The following is a 15372-nucleotide window of genomic DNA, read 5'->3' as shown; positions in this document are numbered from 1 at the left end:
GGGAGAGAAGGCCGTGACCCATCTCTGTGTCAGAGAACATGGGCAATGAGTATGTGTGTGTGCGTGTGTGCGTGTGTGTGTGTGTGTGTGAGAGAGAGAGAGAGAGAGAGAGGTCATGCTGATTTTGAAGGGAAATGAAGCTACCTCTAAATCTTCCATTTACTGGGGCGCCGTTCTTGATTCTTCACGTACCAGCAGACTGAATTAGATTTTCTCAGCAGCTTGTACTCATGGGAACCTGGAAGCCTCAATATTGCCCCTTTTACTTATTTCCACCCCCAGGGGAGTAAAAATCAGCTCAAATGTACCCAAGTATGAATTTTTTTGTGGGCTTCAAAAAGCAATATGCCTGACAAGGTCAGGTATCTGTGACCTCGGAGTGTTTGAGTGACAGGCACATTTGAACAAATAAAAACATTTTTATTTCTTTACTATTTTTTATCGTTACAAACAGAGTACACATCACTCGTAATGCATGTGAAACTGTAACATTAGAAGCCTGAAAAAATGATTGTGGAAGTCAAATTTACGTGTTTATTAAAGGGATTTTAATATTGAGTCTTAATAAAAATCATGAACATTACCGGGTTATTCTTTTTTAACACTAACATTATTAGTCCTGTAAAACACAGGCAACATTACAGCCAAAGTGGGGACTTTGTCTTCTTTAAAGTACAATCTTTGAGTTAAAAACAAATAAAGATTCCTTAAAGGTTCTTTTTTTCAGGCTCTTTGATTCCATTAGAGACCTTTAACATCCACAGAGCTTCAACAGTTCTTTGTAGCGAAGAATGTTTTTACAGATTGTAAGAGGATGAGAAATAAATAAGTGAAAATGATTGAAGAGTGAAAGCTGCTTTGAACATATTTAATGTAAAGGATCCTTTTTGACAAATCTATGAAGTTCCAACCACACTTAATGTGCAACATACATGTCATTTCCCACCTTCATCTGCTGTCATTGAAGGAGACTTCCCGCATTGGACAGTGCAGTTGTATTTCGACATCTTGGCCAATCAGCGCGCTCGCCGTCTGTGTGCCGATTCTCTCAAGATCTCCAGCACTGAACAGGAGACGCGCTGAAAGATAGACCGAGCGCAAAGTGACAAGACCTCCTCATTCCGCGCTATCACATTCACTACGATATGGATCGACGAAAGACAAAACAATTGTGGAAATAAGACGAGGAATAAAGGCAAATTCTGATACAGTGAGACCAAGGATTGCCATTGGATCACGTTATACGTTGCGCTTGACAATAATCATATGCGCAAAAGCCGTTCGCCGGCCCTGGTTTCAAAGCGTACAAAGTGGAGGTTGCTCTGGGAAGTCTACTAAACTTTTGTTTAGCTTTTTTGCATCCCAACGTTTAAACATTTTCTCTTGGTTAAATTGTGGATTTTATATACAGATTACGCGGGGGACCAATAGCCTATAGTGTGGATTTCCCTATTTGTTTACCTTTTTTGTTGTTTTATTTTATTATATATCCTCGGGGAAGAAGAGACGTTCAAGAAGTTGATTTTAGTGGATTTATCGCAGATGCTTCGGTCTTGATGGACAGAATGGGATTGTTACTTTGACCCAAGATATACCAAGGATCATTCGTATTCAACTGGTTCACACTTTAATTTGTTTTTAGAGCCCAAAACATCCAGTTTGTTCAGTAACCCTCACCGCAACACACAACTGGAATTCACAATCATGAACTTTGTTGTTTATTTGGTACAATTATTTTTTGCGGCACAACTTCATCTGTTAGCTGTAAAGGTAAGCGCTCTGTTTCATTTGGGGGGTGGACTGGATATAAGATAAGAAAATTCATAGGAAAAGTTCGTTCGTTTTTCATTAATGAGCAAATTGTTCTCAAACGGAGGTCAGGTAGACCACACCAACATGAGAAGCACGGGGATGAAATGCATTTAAGACACCGGTCACGGTTTCTCCAATGCTCTTACGCCAGTCTTACACTAGTTAAGGGGCTAAAGTTTTACACAGCTTTACGAGTTGTTTAAGTTTTAAGACACGTTAACGGCGAACACTGAACTTTACCTTGTAACGTGTCTCCAGACTAATCTTTGCATGATGTTATACTACCAGGAAAAGCCAACAATAAAAGTGGTAGGCAACTAATGTAAAAAATTGACCTGTTGCTACCTTAAAATTAAACTGAGATGTATTCAACTGATCTTTATTGTGCAACGTTTGGTTAGGTTTATGACTACTAATTTCTTCGGCCCATAACATTGTTAAATGTATTACATGCTGTAATGGCAATATTGTCCTGTTCTGCTCTATCAATTTTAACGGAATTTACTTATTAAACCAGAAATGGCCACAACATTGACATGCTATTGCTTTTATCGCGATCCCTTAAATCGTAAAATACAACAACCGGCTTTGCTTACAATAATAAGACACGCTTTTACCTGAAGGCCGCAATTTCTTTGTCTGCAGATGAATTAATTCATCTACTTGAATAATTATGCGGCAGCATGCGTGCGTAGGCTTGATGACGCGGAACACCATTGTCTGAAAAATGACCGTTTATCACTTTTTATCGTTTGAGTGTTTGTCAATCCACCTTCGCTGTCTTAATGTTGGGTTATTAATATGAAGAATTGTGGGATATATACAAAGCAGATGGCCTCCTTCTGGAATTTTAAGCAAACTGGCGAGATTCTCACGCAACACCGAAAGCTATTGCGCCAGTCTAGCACCTGCAGTACACGCGCTCTCCTCCACCAGCGAGACTAGACGATCTGGAGGCGGGAAAAAAGCAAGCCGAACAATCATTGGCTCCCTGCGGCCTGTAGCTCTTTGAATGACACCTCCCTTTATGACGCCCTTACTAAGATTTAAAATATGAAATTTATGCCCGGTTTCACAGATGAGGTTTGGGGCTAATCCCCGACTAAAATAAATGTTTGAGCAGTCTTAACTGAAAATAACTCACCTCAAAACATTTAAAGTTTGTCAGTGCCATTGTTTTGTCTCAAGATGCGAACCAGTAATGTTTTTTACTAGGGTATTTTTATAAAAGAAGTTAAATTATCCTAATTTCACCAAGGGTTAGTCCTGGTTTAAAATAAACCATGTCTGTGAAACTGGGGCTTTGCGCTTAAAATATTCTAAACTGCCATGTTGACAGTTAAACCCATTTGCTTACACTCAATAATTACTTTAAACTGCTTTTTTGAAATGGGATTTTTTTTTAAAAAGCTTTAAAATAGGAACATTTACGCATTTGGCAGATGCTTTAATCCAAAGCGATTTACATTGCATTATACTATACATTTTGTTTCTGAGTATGTGCAATTCCTGGGGTCGAATCCATATCTTTGGCATTGTTAACCACTGAGCGAACAGGAAAGCATATCAACAAATGTGCTATCAAGATAATAGCCTGTAATGGAATTACTTTACCAGGTCCGTTCAGCAGTTTTCAAATTTTAAAGCTTGTTTGTCTTCATAAAAGTTGACCATACAAGAATTTATTACATTTTGTATGTATTATTATATTATATTTTATAGCCTATAGCTACTAATTATAATAAATGCCCAATTTGATATGATGGTTAATCTATACTAAAACTACAAATACGGCCTATCATTGGTAAAATATATGCATGGTCTTTCATTTAAAACTGTTACTTCTTTGTTCTGACAGGCTGCTTACATACCCAAAGAGGGAGGGAAGAGCAAAAATGATGGTAAGTCTCTTTACCTGGGCACTTTACCTAAATGTTGATTTGATGTAATTATGAGACTGTGAGACGTAATGTGATTTCCTATGGTAAGCTAATTGACATGGGGTTGAGATTGTAGTGCCACCTGGAGGATGTATATTCAATGTCATTCTCAAGTCAAAATTAAACCATAATGGGTGCCAAATTCCGAGGCATGAGAGATTGGCAGTAGGCCAATTGTACTTCACATATTAAAGTATAAAAAACTTATAGATATTTAATTAGATTTTATTTTAGATTTTTCTTATCTTTCAATCAGGTTAGGTTTAAATTGACACAAATATTTGACATCTTGAGTTATAAGAAAGATTATGTTTTCCACTTCAACTAAGGATAGTCAATGTGAATCATTTATTATACCCTCAAGCAACCTTGAGTGGAGTCTTTGACCATGGCCATGTTTGTTTATTAACAAAGACACTGGCTGATTTGTTCCCAATTTGTCCTCAAGGTCACAATTATTTGTCAGCAGTGGACCTGGTCAACTTTGGTTGTTTATACAGAGTCTCGTCACGTTTATGGGAGAATGTGTATTGTTATTTTTACATACCATCTGCTTTAATTCCCAAAGCCTTCCAGAACTTAGAGGTCTTATGTGCTTATATATTGAATAGCGCTAAGTCATTATTGATACTATGAGATACTCAATGAAAGCAATTAGTTTAAATCTAATTGCTTAAGAGGTATATGTAATCAAAACAGACTCTGTGACTATGCTTCTTGCTAAAGATTCATGGGTGGCTCTACATGAGGGCCGGGACCGCTCATGCCGGGTGGGCTTCTTATAGAGGTCAGGTGTCTACAGTGAAGCCCGGCGCCATGCTGCCTGAGGTCACAGTTTTCCCTAGCAGCCTGCAGGTCATGAGACACTAGGGTCATATAGAGGGATGGGAAACCAGCTAGGAAGTTGCACAGATTAGGGTGAAGTGAGGAGGACACATGCGCCTCAACATGTGTCACATGCCTTTTTCTGATGGGAACTTTAAGTCTCTGATGAGCAGAATAAGCCACAGATCAGAGATTAAGGGATGCTCGGATGGTTGAGGAATAAGGTCAATAGAGAGAAAATGTATTACCATGTATTACAAGAAAGTTATTTGATATAATAATGACTGAGCATTCTCTCTTTTCATCTTCTTCAGTAATTCCCTTCATGGACGTGTACAAAAAAAGCATGTGTAAAACACGAGAGGTGCTGGTGGACATCATTCAAGAGTATCCTGACGAGATCGAGCACACATACATCCCATCCTGCGTGGTTCTAACGCGCTGCGCAGGCTGCTGCAACGACGAGGCGCTCGAGTGCGTCCCTACAGAGACACATAACGTCACCATGGAGGTGAGACCAGTTCAATCCAGCGCACACAATCCTTTATCCTGCTTGCTATGACTTCATACTTGCCCAGCATGGGGACAGTGAGGCGGTATTAACTGGCATGCTAGCTATGTTGTTTACTGCTCCACACTGTGTTTACTGCCTTCATATGGTTGATGTTACTCTTGGCCACAGTCAAGGTCTGATCTTAACCAGGGTGGGGAAAACGGAAAACAAATTTAACAAATCTGATCTATGCTGTTAAATGGAATATTTAACACTGTGTTTAAGGTCATGGAGTTTTTGGTAATACATGACGCACTTACAAACAGCATACTCAATGTGCTTCTTTTGTATATATTTGTAGGTATTACGGGTTAAACAGAGAGTATCACAACACAATTTTCAACTGAGTTTCACAGAACACACCAGGTGTGAATGCAGGTAAGTCTAATAAAATGTTCATAAAGATTATTTTTAAGGAGTAGTTCACCTAAAATTATCCCCATGTTTTAAACTAGCAGTAGTTCAATTGAATTGAATTGAATTTAATAAGTCTCAAACATAACAGGATAATTGTTAAAGCATCTCCACACAGATTCTTTTTTATTTAACAAGTTCACTGTAAACACATCGCTTAAGCTTTAGAAAAGGCCACAGTAGTAATAGTAGTAGTTTTGACTCATTAAGTATTCTAGTACAGCATTGACTGCACTATACATCTCTAAACCTACAAAAGAGCTGTGTATTTGTTGGAAAAATATTTTTTTATGTGTTGTGTTGAATTTATGTGTTGTGTTTGAATATTTTCATATAAAATAAAACATTTGTGTGTCTTTCTTCTAACCAGGCCAAAGGAAGCAGTCAAAGTAAAGAAAGAAAAGTAAGTTTTTTATTTAATATGTCTAGCTTTTGGGTGATTTGTGGTGACAGGATGACTTGTATAATGGGCCATTTTTCTAAAACAATCACACTTCCATTCTTCCTTTTCATCTGGGACACTGTGTAATTGGCACTAAACCATGTGCTGCCAGTGTGGACGGTTATAGGCAATGAATGGCTTTTTCATCTGAGCTCAAATTTGCAGTGACTAGGTGGAGTTACTGGCAATGAGAAGCAGTCAGTTGGACACTGTTCTAACAGCCAGACTACCAAAGTGTTCCTTTAGCTCAGTTAATAGAGCATTGCGCTAGTAACGTGAAGGTCATAAACTAAATTACCATGGATCTGATTTACAGGTACATTTCAGATTAAAGCATCTGCCAAATTCATAAATGTGACTCTGGATCACAAAACCAGTAAGTAGCAGGGGAACATTTTTAGTAAAAGAGAATAATACATTGTATTGGTCAAGATTATCCATTTTTTTATGCCAAAAGTCATTAGGATATTAAGTTAAGATCATGTTCCATGAAGATATTTTGTCAATTTCCTACCATAAATGTATAAAACTTTATTTTTGTGAGTGGATGGCCTGCCACAGTACCTCTGATTAACAGCTTGAAAGGCAATTTTATCAATATTGTGATTTTTTTAGTGTGATTGCACTCTCAGATTCCTGAATTCTAAACGGTTGTATCTCATCCAGATATTGTCATATTTTAACAACTCATACATCAATAGAAACCTTATTTGTTTAGCTTTCAGATTATATGAACATCTCAATGAAGACATTTTTTTGTCCAGGGTCACAAATGTAGTATCACTGATTGCTCTAGTAGATTTATTCAAATAAATGTCAGAATAAGTAGAGTGTTGCCTGATTGTTGTTTAGCTTTGGTACTCACGTTAGGCCTTTAGCTCCTGCTTTTTTACAAGTTGACTAGTTATCTAAAAAAATCCACTGATGTATTTTCTGAGAGTTCACACAGTTGAGATAATGCACGTGAGACCTCCATTGACTGGTTGCTTATAGTTTCTGTCAGCCTCGGGCAACACTTTATAAGTTTCTGGGCGGTCCACAAGAATTTTGGCTTCTCTGTGAACATTTGAAATGAACTCAGACCACCTCGGTTGTCCGCACTGTCTGCACAGTTTGTCTGTAAAGGGCTTTGTGAGTGCATTATTTTTACTCTGGTAAAATTACAAATGTATTTGGCCATTACCGGTTTAAACGCAAGTGCCACACTGGGACACAGTTTGTTAACAGGAAGTTTTATTCTGCCATCACATGTATAAAGTGGAGTCAAACCCACCTATAAACTTTTATCTGTGCTCCCTCTACTGGTTCCATACGTCCACTCAGTTCAAAACCCTTGTCTTGTCATACTAAAGAAAAGATTGAATTGAAAGATTGCAAAATCAGAAAAGCAGTGCTACCTTGCTTGTGGCTGAGACTCGTCTTGACTCGTCACACCCTCACCCCGTTGCTTCACAACAAAATTAAACACTTTGTTATTCTCACACCCAACTTCCTCTAAGTGTTATAACACTGTAGCCCTCCTAACTGACAATGAGAAGCAGTCTCAACAGTACTTCATTATGACAAGGCATTAAACCATTAAAACTTTTTAAAGCAGTATGTGTCTATCAGCCCTTTCACACTTACTGTCTTTACTGGTAAATTGCCAGAAAATTGCAGTTAACCGATTGTGTTTGAACAGAACCTTTCCGGTAAATTAGTACTCCCAATTTACCATTAATAGGAGTTGTAAGATTACCGGCAAATTACCAGTATTATGCGCGGTGTGAATAAAATATGAGGATTACTGCTATGAGCATGTACAACGCATGACGCACTAACTGCTTTGGACCAATCACAACTCTCTCACGCACACTCTGCGCTGTTGTATCTCTTCACAGTTCTGTACTGAATTTGTTCAAAACACAGTGCCAAACACTTTCTCATGTAGGCCTATTCGCCAAACTGCTGACGTCCCTCAAGCACCTTCTGTGTATCCGTATATATGAAAAATACTGTTTCTGCCTGCAGTTTTTTTCTTGCATCTCTGCATTTATCAACATATAGTTCAGGTCAGTATTTTGCGTTTTCTATCTCGCTGTTGTAACGCAAAGTTGGGATGTGTAGAGGAAAAAGGTATAACATTTCCAGAGAAAAGGACTGACACGAAGAAAAAAGCTGTTATACTTCCCTCAAGTTTAATAAGGATGCTTGTGCATCATCATGGTCTTCAGCATACATGCAGATTCGAGCGAAAAAACATAAAAGGTATCCAACTTCAGTCACAGAAACATAAAAATTAAATGAATAAAGAACAGAAGCAGTTCTTTCATATCCGATTGTTCTCTCCCTCAATCTTCTTGACATTCCGCCTCACGCATGTGAAGATCTATATTACATTTACGAATTTGGCAGACGCTTTTATCCAAAGCAACTAACATTGCAATATCCTATACATTTATACATAGGTATGTGCAATCCCCTAGGATCAAATCCACAACCTTGAGTTGTTAACGCAATGCTCTTACCACTGAGCTACAGGAAAGGTATTACTGTAAATACACAAAGTTACTGTAAGCTGTCTACATCTACACCGCACAAGAGCGGCACGGCGCAGTGTACTTGGGTTAAGAGCAAGTGTACGATCCAAACATACACAACACTGCATTCGTTCGGATAAAAAAATCACACCCCACCATATTTTCAAACATGAGTCCATCAGGTTGTATTGCAGCTATTTATAAGAAAGTCTCAGCTTGATGACATCACAATATTGGTATTTCGAGACAGCTGTGTGAAAATTATCTTTCCCGTAAATTTACAAATGCTGTTGCTCGTGTGAACAGCATTTTTGTGTGTTTACCATAAATTTACCAGAATGGCTTTACCCGTAATTTACCAGCATTGCTGTATAAAAAGGGCTAGTGTCTAGCAGATAACTATTCAGGACTACATAATTATCGTCTGTTAAACATGGCAGTCTTCAGAAAATCTGCACCTATGCCAATTAATGGGTCCTCAGAAGTGTACCTCCGAAAGCTTTGCAGTTTTTTAGTCATTCAGATTCAGAACATTGTCACATGCTTATTTGTTTATATTGAATATGAGTAATTTTATTATGCTTTCAGATAAATTGATAATGTTAAATACTATCTGTTTACCGAATTTCACTGTTAATTTTGAATTATTCCACAGATTTTGTCTTCTTAAAAATAACTAAGCATAATTTATTAATTTACTCAAAATATAAATACTTCTTTTCTGAAGCATGTATTGTATCTTAAATCAAGAAGTTAATTTTTATAGTCCAGTGGCAAATAGTTTTTCTTGTTTGAAGTGTAACAACATTTAGTAAGGTAAGATAAGAAGACATTCACCTAAAACATATTTTTATATAACATTTATATAGCTAAATTCTCAGTGTCAAATTTAATGTGAATACAGTTGTTTGTAGCTTGTGACTTATTCAATCAGGAATTTTTCCTTTTAATACGCACTTTTCATGTTTGCTTACTGTAGTAGTTCTGTAAAATAACTTACAAAATATATACAGTAGGCCTCTTTATATGCTTTTTTTCGGGAGCAATGTTTCATTGTTTTATGGCAGTAGTGAGATGGTTTCGGTGAAGACCACCCGGCTTCTACATTAGTTTCTCAAGACTGACCCTTGCCTACATCCCCATACTAATCATAGTAACACGTGTTTGTCGTTAACCCACTTTTATATTTAGCCAGTTAAATAGTAGATGTTCCCAAGACACAGGTTACTGTTGGTCAATGCATACTTTATTAAGTGCTTTTGTGTCTTCACATGTATGTATATACATATGTGTGAATGTGCAGCAGGTTAAGGTGAACCACAGTTAAATACCCTGTGTGAAAGGAATGTTCCAGGCTCAATGAAAGTTAAGGTCTATTGATAGCAACTGTGGCATAACGCCAATTGCCACAGACAAGAAGCAAAAAACTACAGCTACTGTTTACCTTGACAAAACCTCAAATTACATTGTTAACTAGAAAGGGTTTTACCTACAAATGTAAAAATACAAACTGTGCATTTCTGCCAAGAAATATATTTTTTCTGAGGTATTTAGCATTGTGCCACTAATGGTCAGGGAGAAACTCGAATAACCTTAACTTGCATTGAACTGAGAACATTCCTTTAATTGGATAAGTGGTTCCTGTGTGCAGTTCTCCACCTTGGTAGGTTAATGCGGGTTAGTGCAGAAATGGATCAGGTTAGCTGAGAGGGCTAAATCAAATCCGTTCGTCATGGGGCTAAGCGACGACTCTCGGCACTGCGTCCACACCGCCTGTCTCTCAGCACGTAGGCCTACCCTCACACGGGTGTGGGTGGGGGTGCATGAGAATCACTGGGGTTTGATTCACAAGCTCAAGTTCAGCTGCTTGTACTTCGATCTTTAGCTCTAAGCTCTTTTTACACACACACATAGAAATACACATGCTCAATCTCTTTAGCTGCTTATTTTGACAATGGAGCAAACCGTTGATTCTTCACAAGGCTGTCTGTGATGCTTTAGTTCCCACTTTTATTGGTGGTGGTTATGGGTTGTCATGATACCAACATTTCAATAGTCGATACCAATACCGGTGAAATTTTAACATAGCACACTTATGTTTATTGTCAAAGGAATTATTCCAGTGAACAGGCTGTAGTAGTATCCACTTGGTACTTTGACAACCCTGGTGGAAATTGATCTTGCTTGGCAAGTTTTCGTGACTTCATTTGGATGTCCTTCTCTTGCGTTATTTTCCTGTTTTGCAGAAAAGCCAGAGTGGGGAGGGTTAGAAGCCGAAAGAGAGCGAGAGAGGGAGATGCAGGCGATGTCAGCGCCTCGGCTCACCTTCGCTCAAGCATTTTTTCTGTCTTTCTCATTGGCCTTTTTTCAGGACAACTTGTTAGTTTTTTGTAATTTCACTTGTCCAGTTGTCTTCAAGTCCCAGTCTGCATTTGTTTGTACTAGTATTCAAACTCTTGGCCCAAAGCCCACAAAGTGGAAAGAAAGGTAAATAAACAGAGGTTGCATGGTTGTCTCTGTCATTATTGTACTAATGTGCCACCACAGCTGGAATGCCACTGTTTATGTGATTTCTCACTTGTATTGTGGCTTTCCTTGGCTTCAGGGAGTTGAAGCTTGTCTCCTATAGATGAGCTGTTTTTCTTTGTGTCTTTTTCAATTTGAGTAATTAGGGTACACATTTAGACGATGAAGGTAGCCAGGTTTTTAAATAGATGCTGTGTACAAAACCATCATTTGATTTAAATGTGCACTCAGTTTTTTTGATGATGTTGAACTGGCTGATATGGCAGTCATCTTGGAAATTACATCCATGGGGCATGAGTAGCATTAAACACAAAACAAAGGTTTGTTTTTTGATTGTACACGTGTGTGTTTTTGTTAGGATTGCTTATATAATTCCACAAGCAAATACACGTGATAATATAGAGGGAGTATTAAGAAAGAGAGCCGGTGATTACAGCATGGTGATCCCATGAGGTGACCTACTCTATGTAAAATTAAACAGCTGTGTTGAGCTACTGATATGATGTCGGCTACATTTACTGATATGTAGTTGTCATCTTATTTATTTCATAACTTGCAACATAGGAAAATATACTGAGTGCACTTTTAAATTGTGCTACTATTTTTTTTTACATTTGTTTTTCAAATTCACATATTGTGTTGGTTATTGCACCATTTAGCTCGAGAAGGTTTAGTTTTTTTTTTTCCAGAAAAGAAAATTATCTGTTTGGGGTTTTGCTCCGTACTGTTTTCAAGTTTGCTATAATTATTTGGATCATGATAGATTTCTGTTAAATTGCGTATATTATCAACATGATAATTCAGTAATACTGTAGATGTCTATGTGTGGCCAATGTTCCTGTCTAATTTCAATGTTGCCACTAATCACATATATGTGTGCTCACAGTAAGGAATACATTAATACGGATGGATGGGAAGATCAATAGATGGATAAATGGATGGTTGATACATACATACTAGATGGCTACATGGATGTAGAGATGAATGAATCGACTGGATGAATGAATGTCTGAATGGAACTATAGATGCCCTAATGCAGTCCAAAAATGCACAGTCTCTGCTTTCCTTCTGCAACTAATGCTATTCTGTCTTCGGTAAAAGCAAACATTAAAAAGACAAACTCAAATCTGACTTTCTAACTGTTTACGTCTTTGCATTCCTGTGTCTCTCCCTGGCTGTTGCAGAGCGATGTCGATGGACCAGGTGAAGGTTGTGTTTGATGGTGCATGAGTGCGAGTGTGTGTGTCTCCAGCTCTGTCCAGATCACTAGTGCTTAGATGTCTCTCTGTCTCTCCCTTCTGCTTCCCTTGCAGCCACTGTGAGCCTTGCTCAGAGAGAAGAAAGCGCTTGTATGTGCAGGATCCTTTCACCTGTAAATGCTCCTGCAAATTCACACAATTGCAATGCAAGTCCAGACAACTTGAATTAAACGAAAGAACTTGCAGGTTTGTTTATGAACTGTCACTATGTCGACATGCGTTGACCTCATCATCTTACGGTCGTACGGTCTAAAGCTTTTTTTTCTGCCGAAATGTGCATGCTTTTCATCTGCGTGTCTAGTCCTTTTTCTCTTCGTATATCTGGGCTGTGTGTGCATGTATATGGTGAAGTAGTGTGTGTTCAGAGAATGGCTATTGTTTACATATTTGCTTGATGTCATAATCTAGTGCACTTTTGCCCTGCACTAATAACAGCATTATATATAAATAAACAAGAGCACTGCTGATGCACTTTGTGGTGTCAAGACATTTGATGTTGACCACATCAATTATTAACGTACATGTACACGAGTACATGTTATTACAAGATATTCTGGCAACAAGCATTGTGATTTGATGAATAAGTAAACATCCAAAAGGAAAGTGGGGATGTGTAAGTTTGCAGATCTGTGTTTGTTTAGGTTTTTTATTAGAATGTGATTTACGCTAATCTTGTCATTTTAAATTAGGTGATCTCTGTTGTCCGAACAAATTTTGGGATTTGCCATCATGTGCAAAACCGTGTCGTAAACTATATATCTTTCATTGAACTAATATAACATGATGTTGATTTTACAGTTGTTTTTCAGCAATTTACAGTTATAAACAATAAGTTATGATCTGAAAATTAAAATAAAAGTGTGTCCATGCTGTGTGCTTCTCATGGTCCTACTCATCAACCTGTCCCTGTCCCAACAATGGTTAGACTGTGCTCTTTTATAGTATGTGGTCTTTGTGTATAAAAGATGTTAAAATGTTAGGATTATGTAAAGTGGAGATCCTAGCATATACTGGTCTGGTTCACCTAAACTAAATTCATGACCCCTTTTAAAAAAATAAAAAAATTAAGGATATGTCTGCAAAGTTTATATAATCTTAAATAGCAGGTTATTAAATAGCTGGCACTGTAGTAGTGTATACCGTGCAGTACGCTAATACTAAATATAATCTAATATTTAATTTCAAACACTTCTACTACCTATACTTTTTGATTTGATTTTTTGCTTTACTCTGATTGATCCTGGGGAGTTAGCTGGGTGTTGTAACAGATCAAAATGTATGTGGGATTTCCTTGAGAACTATGTGTTATTTGCTTCCGTGCGGGTAAGATCACTGACCAACCATATGTTCTCTTTTAGATGTGAAAAACCGAGATGATACGTCGATCGCTGGGCAGAACTGAAGTGAAGGAATTTTCTTACAGCACAGCACTTTTTAACCATGAGAATTCATTCCCTGGACGAACTGAAACCAGAGTATGAGACATAAAGTGAAACGAGGGCAGCAGAAATGATCCCAATGTATATTTTTGAAATAATAATATATGAATATATAGTATATATCAATATATGTTAAATGACATTGACGAAGTGTGTGGCTGCTATCATCTAAATTTCTATAAGCAAACGAAAACGCTAGAAGGCGTATGAACAGGATATAACAGGATACGCACCTTGGCCTGTGATTGGAGAAGTGTCAGAGGGGTGGACAAAACAACACATCGTAATGCTTCCCTGGAACACGCCACTGTGGATTCATACTTAAAGACTAAAATTGAGCTATCGGGACTGAGAAGTAAACGTTGGCCACCTCCCCTCCACACTTTTATATGAACATTTTTGGACTAAAATACAAATGAGGGGAAGTGTCATAATAAAGACTTTTTTTCAGACTGCTCGGCACGGGATATAAATGCGGAACTTTCTATTTCTGTGATCTTAGTCAAAAGACATCTGTACATCTGTACTGACTAACATCCAATAGGACTTGACGTGATAATACTAAAGGGATATTAAATATAGGTATATATAGAAGTTGGGGAGAAGTAAAAAAGTGACATTCAATAAAAAATGGAGTCACACAGCTCACTATAACTGAATTATAATAATTTCCAAAGAAAATAATTGCACATCACTTTACGAACTGTCAATGACCACACGATATCTGTATATACATTATATAATATCCCTTTTTGTAGTTTAATTTATAATTTTAGAATATGCTCAGTATCTTGTGTATTTAATTTGGTCTATTTATATACAGTGTTATTGTTAAAATTGTTTTTTCTTTGTTTCTTATCGACAATGTCACCAATCTGATAGCTGACACTACAACATTCCTTAAAGCGTGTTTTGTAGTTTGAACATTTTTGTATTTTTTGATTTTGGACAAGAACCCCACAGCTATCATTTCATGATTAAAAAACAAAACAAACCACATCAAAACATTTGTCTGTGAAAGTGCCTGAATTTTTGGTTTGGTTTTGTTTTGTTTGTTTTTGTACAGTCTTCTTATTATATTTATTGGTGCTGTTAAATATTAACATCTTTTCTGTATTTTAGTATGACTATTAAACATATTTATTTTCAAATGATATTGTTTTTCATTAAAGTAAAAATGGATTTCTGTTCGACAAGTGTGCTATTTTTGTCAGTCCACAATTAAAATTTACAAAGTGTTTAGAAACTTTATTCTAAAAATGTTTGTAAAAATAAACTCACTCTTATGTCTTTCTAACCCATTTACTATATTGAAAGCACAAAATGAGAAACGTAATGTCAAGGGGCCCAGGGAAACCAGTAGTCAACTCATAATATCTGCACTAAGGACCTTGGTATTAGATTTCTATTGGGCCGTGTGGCCCGAGGCTTTAGAGGCCCAGAGACACTGTCCCAACTTTCCGGTCCATAATCCAACCCTGAATGGAGTTTATAGAAACTGGCTATGTTTTGTCTACACGTCCCATTTTGAGCACCAAATTGTTATAAACGGTGACTCAGACATTCACAAAAATAGAGGTTCAAAAAGTTATACTAAAGGATAAGCTATGCATCATTCACCATAGTTATTCATGACATTCCCA

At 37.3% G+C, this 15372-nt stretch overlaps 1 protein-coding gene across 3 annotated transcripts; it reads left to right on the top strand.

Annotated features, from left to right (window-relative positions):
* Positions 1–1085: 1085 nt before the first annotated feature.
* vegfaa (vascular endothelial growth factor Aa) lies at positions 1086–14911 on the top strand. Of its 3 annotated transcripts, none has more exons than XM_056762844.1 (7): positions 1086–1770; positions 3671–3713; positions 4892–5088; positions 5432–5508; positions 5915–5947; positions 12345–12476; positions 13649–14911. In XM_056762844.1, the coding sequence occupies exons 1-7, from the start codon at positions 1705–1707 to the stop codon at positions 13665–13667; spliced, it is 567 nt and encodes a 188-aa protein (XP_056618822.1). In that variant the 5' UTR covers positions 1086–1704; the 3' UTR covers positions 13668–14911. The 3 variants fall into 3 exon arrangements, with proteins under 3 accessions (XP_056618822.1, XP_056618824.1, XP_056618823.1); XM_056762846.1 differs by lacking the exon at positions 13649–14911 and adding an exon at positions 10752–10843 and having other exon boundaries at positions 12345–12460; XM_056762845.1 differs by lacking the exon at positions 12345–12476.
* Positions 14912–15372: the final 461 nt, after the last annotated feature.

This window comes from Triplophysa dalaica, chromosome 12, assembly GCF_015846415.1.
Source record: "Triplophysa dalaica isolate WHDGS20190420 chromosome 12, ASM1584641v1, whole genome shotgun sequence".
NCBI classification, from domain to species: domain Eukaryota; kingdom Metazoa; phylum Chordata; class Actinopteri; order Cypriniformes; family Nemacheilidae; genus Triplophysa; species Triplophysa dalaica.
This window is presented reverse-complemented; position numbering and strand designations above follow the sequence as displayed.